The sequence below is a fragment of the Diabrotica virgifera genome, chromosome 9 (assembly GCF_917563875.1).
Source record: "Diabrotica virgifera virgifera chromosome 9, PGI_DIABVI_V3a".
Lineage (NCBI taxonomy): Eukaryota > Metazoa > Arthropoda > Insecta > Coleoptera > Chrysomelidae > Diabrotica > Diabrotica virgifera.
In genome coordinates this window covers 76553024-76572875 of record NC_065451.1, presented here as the reverse complement: position 1 = coordinate 76572875, position 19852 = coordinate 76553024, and the positions used below count along the sequence as shown (strand labels likewise).

Sequence of the window (19852 nt, the reverse complement as noted above, 5' to 3'; positions counted from 1 at the left end):
ACAAAACATCACGGGACAGGAACGACATTTCTTCGACATTTCTTCGATGAAATCAGGGCTTGACCATCATACATAACACAGGAAAAAATGGGCAACAATACCGGTTTGTAGAACTGCGTGTTTGACTCTCAAGAGGCTTCGATTTTCCATTAAATCCATCACTATATGTGGAAAAAATCCTCTCAGAGCACTCACCACACATTCAGATCTTCATAGCGACCATTCTACATTTTACCGGCGGGGAACAAAGGGACTACGCCCTACTTCGAGCGAGTACCAGCCGAGGAGATGCTATCACCTTGGGACGTAAAGCTGGACTCATTTGCGCTTCGCTCTGAAGCTACTACAGGGGAAAAGAACGACGGAAGTACCGAGCGATTTTGATCCTTAGGGATGCTTAGTTGACAAGAACTCAACTTTCAGTTCAACATTTCTTCTAGAAAGTTCTTCTACGCATCAGAACTGTACTTTTGTCAGCACTTCTTACAAATTGTAACACATTATGAAATATTGTGCAATACTTCACAGCTGTATACAGGGTCGGCTTGGGATATTTTTGATGATATTCAACTTCACAAAATAAATTAAAAAAACTGGACATTCTTTTTGGGAATTGGGATATTAAATTAATGTTGGAGTTTTTTCAAACGCTACACTTTTTCGAAGAGTCAGTATTTGTCGAGATATTTTGCATATTATTTGTCAAATCCACCACATATTTGTATATGGCCACATATATGTTATGTTCATCTGGATATGGCTAAGTACGATTATGGAGACTTGATAATAATAGGAAAATTTATTTATGATTTACATTTTTAGGTATATTTTGAACCATATTAAAAAATAAGTCACATCTAAATAAAAGTGCCTTATCGAAAAAATACAAAAAAGCAAAAACGTTTTAAAAACACTGTGTTTAACTAATGGTATCGCAGTAATAGTTTAATTGGAACGTACACAACCGTTTGGGAGGTTTAAAGGAACAAAACCCCCATAAAATCTCTACGTAAACATATTAGAAAAGAAGCCGCAACTCGATAAAAACTGCCTTGTCGAAAAAATACTAAGAACCAAAAAAGTTTTAAAAATACTGAATTTGACTAATAATATCACAGTAAAAATTTAATTGGAACGTACACAAAAGTTTGGATGGGTTTAAGGGAATAAAACCCCCATAACATTTTTATGGGGTGCACAAATTTCACTGTAAATGCCACATGTCCATTTTCAATAAAAAATCTCTAATAGTTTTCGATATATTGGAAAAAATCGATTTTCATTTTGTAACTTCAAAGGGCTGTAACTTTTTTATATGCATATTTGTACTAAGGTAAGTTAGGTTCATTAGAACTATTTTTGGTCCTAGAATAGGTGATTTAATTTATGACCTGTATTTTTGTTACACCCTGTATATTATGTTCGGGTATATGCTTAGAGACTATGAGATGCAAAAAAATATGTAACAAAAATTTAGAAAATCGGATTTATTCGCATTATGAACAATACGATGAACATACATACCGAATTAAAAATATGAACACTTATTTATTGGATGCGTACTCAGAGGTCATAATCAATTATTATACAATGTAAACATAAAATATTTCATTCTTTCCTAATATCAGACGAGGCCTTCGCTCCGAAATTAATTACAATTGAGCAATTGTCTAGATTTTGAGAATAGCAAACTTTCATAAAATAATCTTCTTGTGTTGTGTGTATAATAATATCGCATTGAAACTTAAAAAAGTATGTCGCCTATAAGGTGATAAAAATATAATACGAATACCATATCCAATATCCACTGTTACAGTTACGGACAACCACTCAATTGTTTTTCCTTATCCATATCGTAAAGACTAAACGTCTACTTATAAACTGTTTGCAAGGTGTGCAATTAGATATTAGATCAATCGGCCAAACAAAATTTTTTGCTGAAAAAGCACTAGATAAGATAATGCCTGGCTACCCTGTATATAAAACCTTCAAATTTCAAAAAAAGAGATATTTGTTATTATATTATAAAAAGAGATATTGGCCGATGTGTGATTTTGCCATTGTTTTTTTATTGTTAATGAAGAACTTATGAGAGGATGGGCGATCGGGCTGCATGAAAAACTAAAAAACAATGTTTTTAAAATGAAATAAACAAATTACTTATCGACAACTGATAAATAAAGTTTAAACTTCAGTTTAGCACTTCGAGATTTCGAAAATAATATTTTTTACTTGTGTTTTTGAGCCATGAAAATCGTCATTTTTCAATTTTTTTCAGTTTTAAATTGTTTATAACTCGGAAACGAATAACTTTCGACAAAAACTACAAAAGACCTTTTTTGTTCCATATGATTCAAAGAAAATAAAATAAGTCAGCCGGGGCTGAAACAATTGATTTTTATAATTTGTTTAATTTTTTTTTTAAATAAATATAGAAATAACTCAGAAATTACGGCATTTCGGTATAGGAAATATTACATGAAAATTAATTAGTAGTTATTATGGTTCAAAATGCAAAAATATACAGGGTGTTCTATTCGAAATACGAAAGTTCAGTATATTTTCAAAAAAACGCAAGATCTGGCAACAATCTGTAATTACCACTATAATATCGGCCGCATTAGGAGACCATTAAGAAACAGACTGACTCCCGTGGGACATGGTAGATAGCCCAGTTAGAGTATAGGCAGGGATAGTTTAGATCGTGGGTTAAAACCCACCTAATGTGAGTTGTCTATTAATAAATAGCAATATGCTAGTGGGTAACTGCGAGACTTGCAAGACTCTTGCTGCAAGACCAAGACCAAGACCAAGACTGGGAGTGCAATACCAAGACCAAGACCAAGACCAGGTGTACTGGTGCAAGACCAAGACCAAGACTGTCCAAGTCTCGTCTTGGTCTTGCATTTGGGCAACACTAGTTCCGACAATACTATTTCGACTCACTATTCAAGTGAAAAATCTTAAAATTTGTAACACAGATGAAGCACAGTAACATCTGTTTACAATAATTAGATGGTCCTCTCTAAAAATGTCTTTAAATAAAAAGCATTAAATACAAAACCCACTATATTGATACTTTTTAGTATCAATATAGTGGGTTTGATAGATATATTTTGATATATTTTAGAAGTTTAGAAAATTGATAGATATTTTAAAAAATAATACCCTTATTTAAAGTGTGATTCCTGAATTATTAATTTCAAAGTTTTATGTGATTAATATCTTGACGAAAACTATACATAATTTGAAAATTTCACCTTGCATTACTCATAATAGACCCTACATAATACACATTTTTGAGATGAGGTTGTTAAGCAGCTTCTAAAAACAAAAATATACAGGGAGTTTAATTAAAATTAAAGATAATGGACTATGCTAGACTTGAGTAAGTTTCTAAAATAATGACACATGACAACAATTTTATTCCATAAGTGGTTTCCATACATTATAATTGTAAATGATTTTAAAGTATTATTCATAAAGACCAAGAAATCAGTTAAAAAATAAAGCTTATGGACTACGGTAGGCTTGCATGAATCACCCTGTACATTTAAATTTATGTTTAAAAAGTACACATTTTTATATATGAAAATTTACGGGTCTCAGCGTTTTTTTAAAATTGATTAAAACAAGGACAGAAATAATTTTATTCCATAAGTGCCTTCTTATATATACAGGGTGTTTCAGAAAAAGGTAAAACGATCTCTAAGATAGGTGAAAAACTGAAAAATAATTGGGGTTTGCTTAGAAAATTTTTGTAATGGCATGCGTTTTCACGATACAGGGCGTTGAAGAACAAAAAGTTTTACACATTTTTTCATTATTTTTCCGAAACTACTGGCAACATCGTATATTATTTGTTATACAAAAATTTTTACTAAGCAAAATAAAATATTGAAATAATAAATATGTTATTTTATTTTAAGTTTTTATTAAAAAAGATAAAATAGAAGAATGCATGAGAAGAATAATAAAGGATGAAGCCAAACATGTATGTAAAGATAGGGCCAAGCAGGGAAAATGTAAATGTAAAATTAGTAATAAAAGATTATTATTCTAAGGTTTAGACATATTTCATGTCATGGGACATGAAATTACGATTGGCATGGATAACCAGACACATGAACTAAAAAGAAGAATCGTTCTTGGGTGGGCAGCATTTGGAAAACTGAGAGAAACTTTTAAAAGTAAGTTGCCCACATGCCTAAAGAGAAAGGTATTTAATCAGTGCATCCTCCCAGTCTTGACGTACGGATCAGAAACACTTACCTAACCTAAAGCCTCGGCTACCAAACTAAGAGTAACGCAGAGAAGAATGGAGCGGTCAATGTTAGGAATAACTCTGCGAGACAAAATCAAAAACGAAAAAATCAGGAGAAGAACAAAGATGACTGACGTCATCAAAAGGATAGCCAGGTTGAAGTGGAGATGGGCAGGACACATAGCCAAAATGACAGATGGGCGATGGACAAAAAGGTTATTGGAATGGAGGCCAAGAGAAGCGTCGGTTGACCGCCTACAAGATGGACAGACGACGTAAGAAAGCTAAATAAAAACTGGATGAGAGATTTAAATAAAAAAAATCTTTGGTCGTGTTAGCCTTGGAAGCAATTATTGTAATCATATAACTGACGTTCTGCTAAACAATTTGTTAGATTCTTGCCGGAGTCTTGCCTGAAATATAATCTACCTACCACAAAAAAACTTTTATGTCACCAAGCTATTTAATTATTGATAAATAATTACTTCGCTAAATAGTGCAGTCAGTGAGGGTATTTGACTCCGAATTCCATCCTACTGCATGGATTTTAATAAAATTTTGGGAATAGCCTCTACTTATCTCCTAATTCAAAGTCTACCCTCTGCCGTTGTGCGTTTGTATCTTGGGGGTGGTTCCCACCTCTTCTCGGGGGCGGAAAATTTTTTGGTCAAAATAACCACGGAAGTGGCTAGTGAACCTAATTCTAAGCAAAAACTGTTTTATATATTTTTTTGAAAACTCAATACTTTTTGAGATATTCATGGTTGAAAATTTGCCATTTTCATTGAAAAATGTCACTTTTCCGGACGGTTTTTGCGAATACCTTAAAAATTACGCATCTAGAGAAAAAAACTATATTAAACATTTTTATAGCTTATGAAAAATCAAACATACTTGTTTCTTCATAAATCTTCTAGTTATAATACAAAAAGAGATATAGGTGCAAAGAAATTTTTTGCATGCTCAAATCAGGTTTAACTTAAAATAACAGACAAATGGTCGATTTTAGGGGTATAATGCTACAAATACCTTTTATGTTGGTTGAAAAGAGCTTTAAAATGAGCACTGTCAAATGTTGATTACATTCAAACTAACCGAGATATGTTGCAAACAAATTAATGACTAATGTATTTTAGGGAAATAATTAGGGAAAATGAGAAGTATATTTAACTCCCCATCAACAGGAATTTAAATGCATCGTTTTCCTTCTACACTACCTTTTATTATAGTGTTACTTCTATGTTCAAAAAGTTGGCATTAAAAAAATCTCTTTTCAACTACCATATTGTCTCTTTTTGTATTATAACTAGAAGATTTAATAAACAACGAATCTGTTTGATTTTTCATAAGCTATAAAAATGTTTTATATAGTTTTTTTCGTTAGATGCATAATTTTTAAGGTATTCGCAAAAACCGTCAAGAAAGGTGACATTTTTCAATAAAAATGGCAAATTTTGAACTACTAATAACTCAAAAAGTATTAAGCTTTCAAAAAAAAATATAGAACAATTTTTGCTTAGAATTAGGTTCTATAGTCACTTCCGTGGTTATTTTGACCAAAAAATTTTCCAGACCCGAGAAGGGGTGGGAAACACCCCCAAGATAAAAGCGCACATCGACATAGTGTAGACTTTGAATTAGGAGATTAGTAGAGGCTATTGCCAAACATTCATTAAAATCCATGCAGTAGGATAGAGTTCGGAGGTAATTTCCTGTATTTCCTCTCATTGACTGTCGTAAAAATGTTAGTTAAAAATAAAACATTTTGTTGGGAAAACCCGGATCTTTCGAGGAAAATTTTCGTCGAAAGAAATCGGAAAAAATATATCGGTGCAGAATTAAATTACGGTGAATTTTTATTTGTGTCTTTTTGGTTAAAAGTTAACATTTTTGGACTGACAGAGCAATAATTGAAGATAAAAGAAGATTTCTGAGTGCTAATTTGTTTATAAACAAAATAGCACACTTTATGTGAACGTTGCATACCTATATTACTAATATATGCAATCTTAAAATTCGATTCCAGCAATAAAATTTTTGCTGGTTAAATAACTACTTTGCCCAAAAGTTGCCTTTTTTTCGATAATTTGTCCAGACTATTGGTAGAATAATGTATAAATATAGTGAGATGCAAAATGATGGTGATTCTTTTGAATGGGGATAGGAGTTTTGTGGTACCTCATTTGAAATGTTATTTAATAATATATTTAGTAATATAAACATAAACATTATTATTTATATAGAGTGGCCAAAAAAATAATTTCTGAATCATATTAATTGACGCAACAAGAACAATGTTTCTAATTTATTTAATTCAAAATACATTTTACTGCTGTCAGAAAATAGAAAAAATTTATTTCACAAATAAACATTGCTCTTCGCTTAAACTAAATGCCAAACAGCCTCCCACATACCTTTTGGCTGTTTAAACGTTTAATTTATGCGAAAAGAAATATAAGTATATTTGCCAAATTAAACATTTTTTTTTATTTTCTGACAGCAGTAAAATGTATTTTGAGTTAAATAAATTACATACATTCTTCTTTTTTAGTCAATTAATTTAACTCAAAAATTATTTTTTGGACGCCCTGCATAAATAATGATGATAATGTTTATATTACTGAGTAGAAAGTTGAACAGCCTTTCAAAAAAGCTATTACCCTATCCCTATTCCTATTTAAAAAAATCATCCATTATGTCGTCACGCCTAGGTGAATAACGTCACTAGTATGATATATAGGCCCAAAAATTCTAATTTAAAAATAAAAATCGGCCTGTTTCGGGATTTATCTTCAAAGTCGTCCGTTTTAGAGAAAATGAATTTATTCCATAATTTAGCCCCTCTCTGTATACATTCAGGGCTGCTTTATCCATTAGGCAATATAGGCAGTTGCCTAGGGCGGCAAATTATGAGAGGGCGGCAAAAATACTGCACAAAAATATTTGTATATAAAAATTGAAATCGAATAACATTTAAGTACATCGTACTTTTTTTTCATTGAAACATTTTCATTGAAAAATGTCGCCTTTTCGGACGGTTTTTTGCGAATACCTTAAAAATTATGCATCTAACGAAAAAAACTATATAAAACATTTTTATAGCTTATGAAAGATCAAAGAGATTCGTTCCTTCATAAGTCTTCTAGTGATAACATAAAAAGAGATATAGTAGGTGAAAAGACATCTTTTTGTGCATGCTCAAATCGGTGTGTTCAACTTAATAACTGAGAAATGGTCGATTTTAAGGGTATAATGCTATCAATATCTTTTGTAACTACTGCCTGAAAAGACATTTAAAACGACAGCAATGTTAAATTTTGATTACATTCAAACTAAGCGAGATATGGTGTAACAAAAAAGGATGACTAATTTATTTTAATATAAAATGCGAAGTATGTATGTTTTAACCCCTCATCCACCAGCTTTAAATGCATCGTTTTGCTTCTACAATACCTTTTACTATAGTGTTATTTCTATATTCAACAAGTTGGACGGGTTTAAAATGTATGGCTTTTGAAAAAAATAAGATCCAATTTTTAGAAAGCATTTTTAAATTTTTTTAAAAATCTTCCTTTTTCTCCATGTAACTCGAAAATGATAATGAGATACAGTAATGAAAGAAAAATAAAATTGTTATCTAAAAGAAAACCTACATGTTTGTAAGGTATTTTTTTACGTATCTCTTATCACTTTCGAATTACATGGAGAAAAAGAAGATTTTTAAGGAAATTTAAAAATGTGCTCTATAATTTGATCTTATTCTTTTCAAAATCCATTCATTTTAAACCCGCCAACTTTTTGAATATAGGAATAATACTATAGTAGAAGGTATTGTAGAAGGAAAACGATGCATTTAAATTCTGGTGGATGAGGGGGGTTATATATACTTTTTTTTCTATATTTATATATACTATTTCTTATTTTTATTTCTTATTTAAAAGTGGGCTGATCCCCCATGTCTTAACGGATCATTAAAGTGAAAAACAGCTATGACTTCCACGGGAGTGTACAGCTTATATACATATACATTTCTTATTTTATACTAATTTTTCCTTAAAATACATTAGTCATAAATTTTTTTGCACCATAACTCGCTTAGTTTGAATGTAACCGATATTTAACAGTTCTCGTTTTAAAGGTCTTTTTTTCTCGTTTTTTTAAGGTCTCGTTTTAAAGGTCTAAAATCGACCATTTCTCTGTTATTTTAAGTTGAATACACCGATTTGAGCAGGCACCAAAAAAAAGTCTTTTTCACCTACCATCCCTTTTTTTATTAAAACTAGAAGATTTATGAAAAAATTAATCTCTCTGATTTTTCATATACTACAAAAATGTTTTATATAGTTTTTTCGTTAGATGCACAATTTTTATGGTATTCCCAAAAAAGAGTCTCCGAAAAGTGTCATTTTTCAATGAAAATGGCAAATTTTTAACCACGAATAACTCAAAAAGTATTGAGTTTTCAAAAAAAATTATAAAACAGTTTTTGCTTAGAATTAGGTTCTCTGGTCACTTCCGGTGTTAGTTTGATAAAAAAAATTCCACCCCCGAGGTCGGGTGAGAACGACCCCTAAGTTAAAAGCGCCATAGGATATAGAGTAGACTTTGTTTCTTAAGCTATTCCCTACTTACAGTGAAAATATCAAGTAAATTGATGCAGTAGGATGGAATTCGGAGCCAAATACCCTCACTGACTGCACTAATAGATACCTACATCATTCATACATGAATGCATTCACTTAAAGGGTCATTTGGATACCACAATAAAATCACCAATCACCAATAATTGATATATCTAAATATTTAAAGAAGAGTGGATTGAAAGATATTTTCCCTAATTTTGAAATTGCTTTGCGCATTTATTTGTGCCTCCCAGTTGCCAACCAACGTGTCCGCTGAAAGGTTATTTTTGAAAATGTCAAGAATTGAAAATAGTCATGAAAATAATTTCCGATCACGTATGACGCAAGAACTTTTTAACAATTTGTGGATTTTGTCCATAGAAAGTGACGTATCAAGGGCGATAAATTATTATGACGACATTATAGATGATTTTTCCAAAGAAAAATCAAGAAAGAAATCTGATGTGATCGAACTGGAATGACAATTTTTATGTATTCTTATTTAAATAAAAAAATCTGCTTGCAATTTTTTTTTCACAAAAATGGTACATTCTTGAAGGGCGGCTACAAGAGAACTGCCTAGGGCGTCACTTGACCTAAACGCGGCCCTGTATACATTGTAATAAATATTTAGATTTTAAACACGTAGGTATAAAAATCGTACTTCGAGATTCATGAAAAAATACACCAAACAATAATTACTAGTATGGAAAGACTTACTGTGTGCCTGTCTGGGATAGTACTCCTTCTATATGTTGAGTTCGTAGTAGATGATGTCGGTCGAACAGTATCTCAAACACCTTTTGAGCATCTTTTGTATTACACTGAAATTCGTCCAATCCAATTTCGCTAAAAGGTCGTTGTAACTGCTCTTTTATATCTTTGTTAGCCTTTTCGGCCGTGTGTCTCATTTCTATTATTTCTTTCACACAGATCTTATACTTTCGTACCTAATGGAATTGAATGAATTATATTTTTTGTTATACAGTATTAGTAAAACTAAAGACTATGAAAAAAAAAGAAAGAGAGAGAGAGAGAGATAAAGAAAGAAAAAGAGGTATACATTGATCCGAGACAGCACTAGAAACTTCCTCGCGCAGATTTATTATTAACGAGCGAACTTTTACAGCCAAATTATTTAACTGCATCGATAATAGGCAGTAGTGTAAGTTCCACTTTAACTGGCTTATTTTCAGAATCATCAATCAAATCATTAGTTTTTTTTTAACATAATGGCCAAGGGAGAATAAAAGTAATAAAAAGGAAGGAATATCAGGAACAAATAATCAGAGATATAAGAGAAAAAAAGAAATAACAACCAAGTAAGACAATTTTTTTAGAGGAGTTTCGCAGGTACCTTTTTTAAGTAAAAATAATAGGGGAATAAAAGTTTTGATCTTAATATTATATAGAGTGGGGAGAGAGGTACGCCACTGTGCTGATAAACAACGCAATTTTGAGTGGTCTGATATTTCATCCGAATTTCGGAAATATCGAGAATTAGAAATTGTAAGAGTGAACTGTGAGCAAATAATATACTACAACAAAGTGCTGAGAGTGTTAGTGACACAATAGGACTAATAATATTCGAGGTAGGCTGAAATCAAAATAACGTGGCGTCTTATCTGTTGGTAGCGATTTATCTATCCGCAAGGTTGAATTGTAGATGATCGTTGGCGCTAGCAGATAGGCAACACATATTACACATTCCATAGGCGTATCAGAGGAATACGGAATGGATGAAATGAGCGAGATGGTTAAAGAAGTAACAAACGGAATGAGAGAGATAGCAAATGAAATGAAAGAAATGAGAACTGAGCGTAAAGAATTAATAAAAATTGTCAAAGATTTGACAAGTGAATGGAAGCAGAGTTTGGAAGAAGTAAAAGAGATTAGGAGAGAAAATGAAGTAATGAAAACTAAAATCAGGGTGCTAGAATATAAACTTGAAACTATGGAAAAGAAAGAACGTCGAAATAACATTATTATCACCGGATTTGAAACTGCACGAGATACTATAGAGCTAAAAGACAAAGTAGAAATGTGGAAGAAAAGTGGATCAGATTTAAGGCAATACTATTAGAAACAGCAGGGCAAGTTTGCGGGTATACCAGAAGAAATAATCATAAAAAGCAGACAAGCTGGTGGAACAACGATATTAAAAAAGAAGTCAGAGAAAAGAAAAGGCTATGGAAAATGTACATACAAAAAAGAAATCAAGAGGCATACGATAAATACAAGGAACAGCGCAACAAAGTTAAAGTAAGGATAAAAACAAGAAAAGCAGAACGCCTGGGAAGAATTTGGAAGAACTATGGAAGAAAATAGTACCCAAAATACAAAATTATTTTATAGAGTATTAAAGAATATGAGAAGTAAAACGGAAATTAAATTACAGCAGATAAAAATAGAAACGGAAATATAATAACTGAGGATGAGCCCATTATAGAAAGGTGGAGAGAATATTTCAAGGAACTTTTAAACAATGAAAATACAACAGCAGAGAATCGCACACAGATAACAGATGAAACACCTGAAAGAGGGCAAGAAGACGTTTATGAAACTAAAATAAAGATGAAAGAAGTTGAAGATGCACTAGAAAAACTAAAAGTTGGTAAAGCAGCAGGGATCGACGGAATAGATGCTGAATTATTGAAATATCTTGGAGAACAGGGTAAACAAAAATTACATGACCTAATAAATTTAGCGTGGACAAACAAAAAAATCCCAGAGGATTGGAACATTTCAATAATACTGAATATACACAAAAAGGGAGACACGAAAGAGTGCAGTAATTATAGGGGTATATCACTTCTATGCTCAGCGTTGAAAATCTACGAAATTATCCTAGAAAAGAAACTACGAGAAATAGTTGAGCCTCGACTGGCGGATATACAAAGTGGATTTAGACCATCACACAGCGTACAAGATCATATATTCACACTACAGCAAATTACTGAAAAGACACTGTTAAAAAACGATACACTGTACCTGGCGTTTTTAGATATGAAAAAGGCGTTTGACATGGTCAATAGAGAAGGAATATGGCAAAGCCTGATAAACAAGGAAGTGGATGAAGAACTTGTAAGTGTAATAAAGAGTTTGTATGCCAACACAAAAAACCAGGTCAGGACAAGTAACTTAATCTCCGGCGAATTTTCTAATAACGACGGGGTTAGACAAGGTGGAGTGCTGAGCCCACTGTTGTTTATTTCCGTAATGGATGAAGTTATTAAAAAGTGTTGGAAAAAAACTAAAAAATGCGCTATAGGGTATAGAAATTTGCAACAAATAAAAATTGAAGCCTGTGCATTTGCTGATGACAGTGTATTAGTTGCAAGAACTGAAAAGGCTCTCGCAGATAACATTAGAATCTGCGCTGAAGAACTAAAAAACTACAACTTAATAATAAATATGGAGAAAACTAAAGTAATGACAATAGCCAACAAAGAAACAACTGTAAATATTGAAATCGAAGGGCAAAAAATCGAGCAAGTAGACCTCTTGTATTTGGGAATAATGTTAAACAACAAAGGAACACAAGAAGATAAAATTGGAAACAGAATAAAATTGGCAACGAGAACTTATTATTCACTCTATAAAAATTTCCTAAACGAAAAAGAAATATCGAGGAAAACCAAAATGACAGTATATAAAACTGTATATATGCCAATTACAATATATGGGGCAGAAAACTGGGTACTTAATGACAGACAAAGAAAAAGATTACAAGCTACAGAAATGAGATACTTAAGAAAAGTGGTGGGAGCAAGAAGATTAGACAAAAGAAGAAACGAAGATATAAGACATGAATTACAGGTAAAATCGCTCAACGAAAAAGTTGAAGAAAAGAAGTTAAAATGGGCTGGACACATGATAAGAATGAGTGGTGAGAGACAAGTAAAAATGACATGGGAGGCCAAAGCAGTGGGTAAAAGCACGAGGGGCAGACCAAGGAAAAGCTGGAACACTAGTGTAAACGAAATACTCAAGAAAAGAGGAACATCGTGGCAAGAAGCAAAAGTTTTAGCAGCAGATAGGAAGAAGTGGTGTAAATTTGCAGAGAGTATTATATAAAGGAGGAATCCTCGACACCTAATGGTAAAAGAGGCAACCGATTATGTATGTATGTATTATATAGAGTGGGTGATAAAAAAATTGAACGTATTAAAGAACCGCTGAAAGACATATGTGGCGCCCTCTGGACAGCACAGGTCATCTTTAAGATATCTTATTTACAACCAAATATGGTCTTAATGACCCGTGTGGGATGCGGGCCGCTAAAAAGAATACACCCACAGTATCTCCTACTGGTCGTAAGAGGCGAACGCAGGAGCAGCTGACCGCTGTCCTTACCCAACATTCCATCTCGTCCCATACCCATTTATTTACCAAGAACCTATCTCAGCCACACCCCGAGTGTCGGATGAGTCCTCTTGACCGTGTTTGAGTGGAAGAGGTCCTTTTTGCGCGGGGGGCGTGTGGCATATACATGTCGCGCACCCTACACACAAACTGCGTAACTTGCGCCTCTCCCCATTCACACACTCCTAATTTCCTCAGGGTAGCGGGTAGAGACTCGTCTATAAACCCAATAGGTGATAGTCCTACTTCAGGTATGCGACCCTGCAAACGCGAGTCTTGGTATATCTACTAAGTCCAAACAGTAGATACCATTGTCCTTTCCTACTAACCCTGTTTAAACAAATTTCCTTATTAGCACTCCCAACCAAAGGGGAAGGCAACGGGAAACCACCCCTTTATTTCACCCACGAAAGTTCATGATATGAGCAATAGCTGCGAGGCCTCGGATGATGAGCTTCGCGATCCGGATGGCACCCGGCGCATCTTCTCGTCCGGGGAGGAATGTGTGAAATCAGTTACCGGGCATGTAGACGTGACTCATCAGGCTTTACATGCGAAATGTGCTACTGGTAAAAAACAAAAACTTAATAACCGCAAACCATACAACATAGCTACATGGAATGTCCGTGGCCTTTTACAACCGGGCAAACAAGCTATTCTGGAAAAGGAACTGGAACGAACCAATATCTCTGTGGCCGGGCTCTCTGAACTTCACTTCCGTAACGAGGGGCACTACATAACTAATTTGGGACATTTCATGTGCTTTTCCGGCAACACTAACAAAAGTATCAATGGTGTTGGCTTTTGGGTTTCAAAATCTCTTTCTCCTTATATACTGGGATATCAAGCTATCAGTGATCGTATAATTTCCTTAAAACTAAATGGATCTCCCTCTATCGTCCATTTGATTCAGGTATATGCGCCTACCTCAACTGCTGATGATGATACAACTGAATCTTTTTTCAACGAACTGGAATCATATCTGCAAAATATCCCAAATAAAGAAATCGCTATCATCATGGGTGATTTAAACTCAAAAATCGGTGTTACTATGGATGACGAACATATACGAAATATTGTGGGTAGATATGGAATAGGTGAACGTAATTCAAGGGGAGACCGCCTTATCCAGTTCTGCGTTGACAATGACTTGACAATAATGAACTGTATGTATAAGCACCACCCCAGAAGATTGTACACTTGGATCTCACCTGGCGGACGACACCGAAATCAAATCGATTACATAATGATTAAACATCGCTGGAAAACATCTATTAGCCAATGTAAAACACGACCTAGCGCTGACTGCGGCTCTGACCACCAACTTCTTTTTGCAACGCTAAAGCAAAAATTCAAGGCATGTGCTAGGATCCGAAACAAGAGGATATCAAAAATAAAAGATACACAACAATTTAAAAGCCAATGTAATGAAAGATTCGAAAATATTTTACCAACTATCGCCACTCATGATTCCGAAAAGATTTGGTTATCTTTTAAAAATACCTTGATACAGACCTTGGCTGACTGCGAAGCACAGTCTAATGCCGTCTCAATCGGACCAAAAAAAGTGTGGATGTCTGCAGATACTTTTGACCTCGTTGAAGAACGTAGAAAACTTAAAATTGCTGGAATCGAGAACCCTTTCAGGAATTCCCAGTACCGACAGCTATCTAGAGCTATTCAGGCTGCTTGTAGACGAGACAAAAACAAGCATATAAAGAAAATCTGCAGAGAAATTCAACTACATGCCGACACAAATAACACCAAAGAACTCTTTGATAAAGTCAGACTACTCACACGTAAATTCAAACAGAAATCTTGGTCTATCAAAGATGATGAAGGTAATGTACAGACGGATTTGGACAAGGTTATTGATGTTTGGAGGGCGTATTGTAAGTCTTTATACGCCAATACGGACCAGATGCCGGCGGACACCCCGTTTGAACCTGACTGCCAGACCTCCACTTTCCATTCTCCTTCAACAGAGACACACCACACTAGTTTTGAATCTGAACCTGACATACTTTTTTCCGAAGTGGAATTCGCTTTAAAAAGACTTAAGTTAAACAAAGCAGCAGGATATGATCTCATTACTGCAGACGTCTTGAAGCATCTTCCGGAATGTGGAGTGAAAATATTACATCGATTGTGTAATGAAATATGGCACACAGGCGTTTGGCCTGAGGATTGGAGAAAGACCATAATCATACCTCTTCATAAGAAAGGTTCAACAAATAATTGTAACAACTACAGGCTATTAGCTCTAATATCACACGCCAGTAAGGTGATCCTCTACATACTGCAACGGCGTCTAGAAAACTTCATAAGTTGGCAAATAGCACCTGAGCAGGCTGGATTTGTAAAGGGCAGAGGTACTAGAGAACAAATCCTTAATGTAAGAAACATCACAGAAAAAGCCAGAGAATACCAGATCCCGATATTTATATGTTTCGTCGATTATACAAAGGCCTTTGATAATGTTAGATGGGACAAACTATGGAACATATTGACGACAATGGGTGTACCTAAACACTTGACTCACCTTATTAGCAAACTGTACCAAGATAACCTGGCATATATTCGAATGGACGGATACCTGTCTGACAAATGCACTTTGGAGAAGGGAGTACGCCAAGGATGCGTTTTATCTCCCTTATTATTTAACATCTATTCGGAGTTCATAATGCGCAGAGTCTTGGATGGTTGGGAGGGAGGAGTAAACCTAGGTGGTGTTAAGATATCTAACGTGCGTTTCGCAGACGACACTACACTTCTAGCCTCTACTCCAGAAGAAATTATTGAATTATTAAAAAAACTCGAGGAAGAAAGTGCTAAATTTGGACTCATGGTTAACTACAACAAAACCAAAATCATGGTTATTGATCGCCAACAACAGTTTCCTGAAACCCAAACTATTGCGGGATGCGAGGTAGTCTCATCTATGATATATCTTGGAGCTCTAGTTAACAACACAGGCAGTTGTGAACCCGAAATTAGAAGACGCATTCAACTAGCAAGAGCAGCAATGAGTGCACTAAACGGGGTCTGGCGTGATCGTCACATTACTATGACAAACAAAAAGAGACTCGTTTCAACTCTGGTCTTTTCCATATTTTACTATGCATGCGAGACATGGACAGTCAAAGAATCAGATAGACGACGTATAGACGCCTTTGAAATGTGGACATGGAGACGCCTGCTTCGAATTCCATGGACGGCTCGCCGTACAAATGTCTCGGTTCTGGATGAAATTAAACCGGATCAGCGTCTCTCCAGTACCGTTTACTCTAGAATTTTAAAGTTCTTTGGTCATATCCATCGGAGTGATCACAAAATGGAGCGGTTGGTGGTCCAAGGAAGGCCTCAGACTCAACGCCAACGCGGAAGATCTCCACAGCGATGGGCGGACATTACTAAAAAGCTTCTCAACAAACAGTATACTGAGGCAATACATGTAACTGATGACCGCGACCAGTGGAGAAATATTATCAATCAAACTGTCCGAGCTGCTGAAGCCCAATTATGAACCACAACACATCTACTAAGATGTTAATGACTATGATGATGATGGTCTTAATGCCTTGAGACTTTTAAAAGATATCTTTAAAACGTGTAACGAGGTCGTTGCGTTGTTGTTGCTTTTAATTTGTCCAATATGTGATTGATGTACGGAAGTGGATAGGCGTCTTTTTCGGAAATTTCGTTGATGCGTCCATTTTTCTTCTTTACTAAGACAATTGGTGAGCTGTAGGACTCCTGTTAGACTCTTCTATTACTCCTTCTTTCAACATGGTGTCTATCTCGTCGTTTATGATCTGTTGCAGGGCGGGGTTTCTCGGTCTGTATCTTTGTTTTATTGGAGTGTTGTGTGTCAGTTTAATCGTGTGTTTGATTAATGAGGGTACTCCTGCGATCTTACCAAATCTGGTCACTTTTGTTTGTAAGAAATGTTCCAATTTGTTTTGTTGTTCTTGCGTTAAAGTGGGTTTAATGTTGAATTGGCTTTTTGCGACGCCGTCGTTGTAACTACTTTCTGTGAAGTCATTAGTATCTCGTTCCTGTATTGCGGGAACCAATTCATCGACTTGTGTTGCAAATTCGGTGTTGACGTCTGTAATGTCTTTACTGTCGTTGAAGTTTTTCGAAAAATCCATGCAGAATCCACATTTCCGTATGTCATCGATGTCTAGTATCGCTTGTGAGGAGAGATTTGGCATGTAATAAAACTTAATTTGACGCCATTCATCATTGATTAGGCATATAGTATGATAGCTGTGCCTTATTTCTTGAGTGCTACCATCTGCAAGCCTAATATCTGTTCTTTTCTCTTCTTCGGTTATGTTATCTTCTAACAGTGTCTTTCGAGCTGTTTCCCCGATGAAAGATTTCTGTGATCCAGTATCTAACAGTGCTTGAAACGTTTCTCCGTTTGTGAACGGCAGTGAACAATGCAGTCTGTTGTCGAAATTGGTTGTTTGATTACGGCAAGATGTAACAGAGGACCTTAATTCTGGTTTGGGTTCGAGGTGCCTCTGGGTGTCGCGACCCTTGTGTCGTTTCCCGGATTTGGGCAACTGCAATCATTGTGTGAGATATTCAATGTTCCGCATCTACTGCAGAAAAGTATCGGCGTTGAATAGCATGTATAGTCGGTTCGCTAAACTCAGACGCAACTGGCTAGATATTTTAGTCGATAATTTTTTTGTTTTTTGGCAATTTTGCAAAAATTGACAAAATTACTAACTATTTGGTGATTATTAACTATTTAGTAATTACTTTTTGCCAATTTTACTAAAATTGGCAAAATTACCGACTAAAATATCTAGAAAGTTGCGTCTGAGTTTAGCGAACAGACTATATCACGATTGCGGCCCTTTCTTCCACAATTCCAGCAGCATGTTCGTCTATCGAAGTTGAATAGTTTGTTTGTTGATATTTCCTGGGACATTCTATTAAAACGGGAGCTTCTTCTTTGTGAAGTGTTGTCTACCTTTATTTTTCTTATGTTACTTTGAATCGTTTCGTATTCTTCAGTCTGGCGTATAAGGTCTTTGATGGACGTGACATCTTTGTCCTTGATGTATAATTTGTAATTTGGGTGCATGTTTTTGTAAATTCTTTTTAATTGTTGTGTTTTGTCCATTTTGCCTGATTAGCGTTTGAAGCTCTAATAGAAAATCTTTAAACCGTTCGTTTGTTTTCGGCGTTCTCGTTCTGATTTGGTCTTCCAAATCGTCTAACCAGTTTGCTCTTCGTAACGCCCTTCGTGAAATTGTTCCAGTTTTCCCAGGAGTCGACGTTGTTTCGGAACCATAGTATCGCTTTTCCCTTAAATTCTTCTGGTAGTGCTTTCAATAAAGCATCGTCTCGAATCCGGTAACAGCTTTTAAGTTCGTATAGCCTCTCCGAAAATTCTGTGGGGTCTTTGGATCCGTCAAAATGTAAGCCCCATTTTCTAACTGTGTCCATTATTTCATTTTCCGTTTGTGTGTTGTCTGTTTTAGGATCCTCAGTTTCGATATTGGTAACTGTGCCGGTCTTTTTGAGCGTAAGTGTAAGACCATTCTTGATCGAAGATCGTCTAATTTACCTGTTGTATCTAAGTTAAATTCTGCCAAAACGTTGATTAACTATTATTTCTTTAATTTAAAAACCCAGCCTACCGTCTCATCCGCTATTTCTAAACCCACCGTGCCGTCTGATTCCGCCATATTTTAATATAAATTCGTACAATCCGTTTAAATGTCTTAAACCCTTTTAAAATATATGCTCGGGCGCCAATGTAACGAGGTCGTTGCGTTGTTGTTGCTCCAGGTAACTATCAGTCGAAGAAAAAGAGTTTGCTTTTTAAAACATTTTTATTTGGAATCAAAATAAACAGAAGATAAGATAATTAGCCTTAATTACTCATTAAGTTCGTTAATAAAATATATTTATAATTTCTACGCATCGAGCTTACTGTTCGGGCCGATGTGACGGTATTTTTGTACATGAATGAATTATTTTGACGATCGCGCGAAATACGAATTGCTTTTTTTAATACGACATGAATGTATAAGGAAAGGGGAGAAAGGAGATTCCGCTCACCTCGCCGGATTGAAAAGACATATAAAGGATATACGATCATCGCTCATATAAGGATAGGTAAAAGGATAGGTAAGAAGAAAACTGTCGGATATGCTCAGCTCGCCAAAACGACAGCGGAAATTGGTCGGGAAATACTACCTACATAAACTCACCTCTTGTACCTCACTGTTGTCTATTATTCTTCGATCAACGCTCCAAGAATAATAATCAACTAGGCTTTTCGGTCCGATTTTTATATCGTTCGAAACAGTACAAAAATGTGTTTAACTTAATTCATTGGCGTACTCTAGACGATAAAATTATATTATCGTCACAATCGCCAAAATTAAGATATCTTTAAAATACCAAATTTAAGATATCTTTTAAACATCATCTTTAAAATAATTTTTCTTAAAAATAGGTTATAATTACGAATTTAAAAGTTAGGTTAGGTTAGTAAAACAACTAAGACAATATTTGCGCACGATCGTTTCTCGTGTCCCCTCCAAGTACTTGCATACCGCGAATACTCCGT

The 19852-nt window shown here is 34.9% G+C and overlaps 1 protein-coding gene across 1 annotated transcript in view; it reads right to left on the bottom strand.

Annotated features, from left to right (window-relative positions):
* The window catches only part of LOC114341320 (uncharacterized), a 58377-nt gene that overhangs the window by 26979 nt on the left and 11546 nt on the right, over positions 1-19852 (bottom strand). Inside the window, exon 3 of the mRNA XM_050662111.1 lies at positions 9607-9836. Within this exon, the coding sequence (XP_050518068.1) occupies positions 9607-9836 (230 nt within the window). The remainder of the gene's footprint in view (positions 1-9606; positions 9837-19852) is intronic.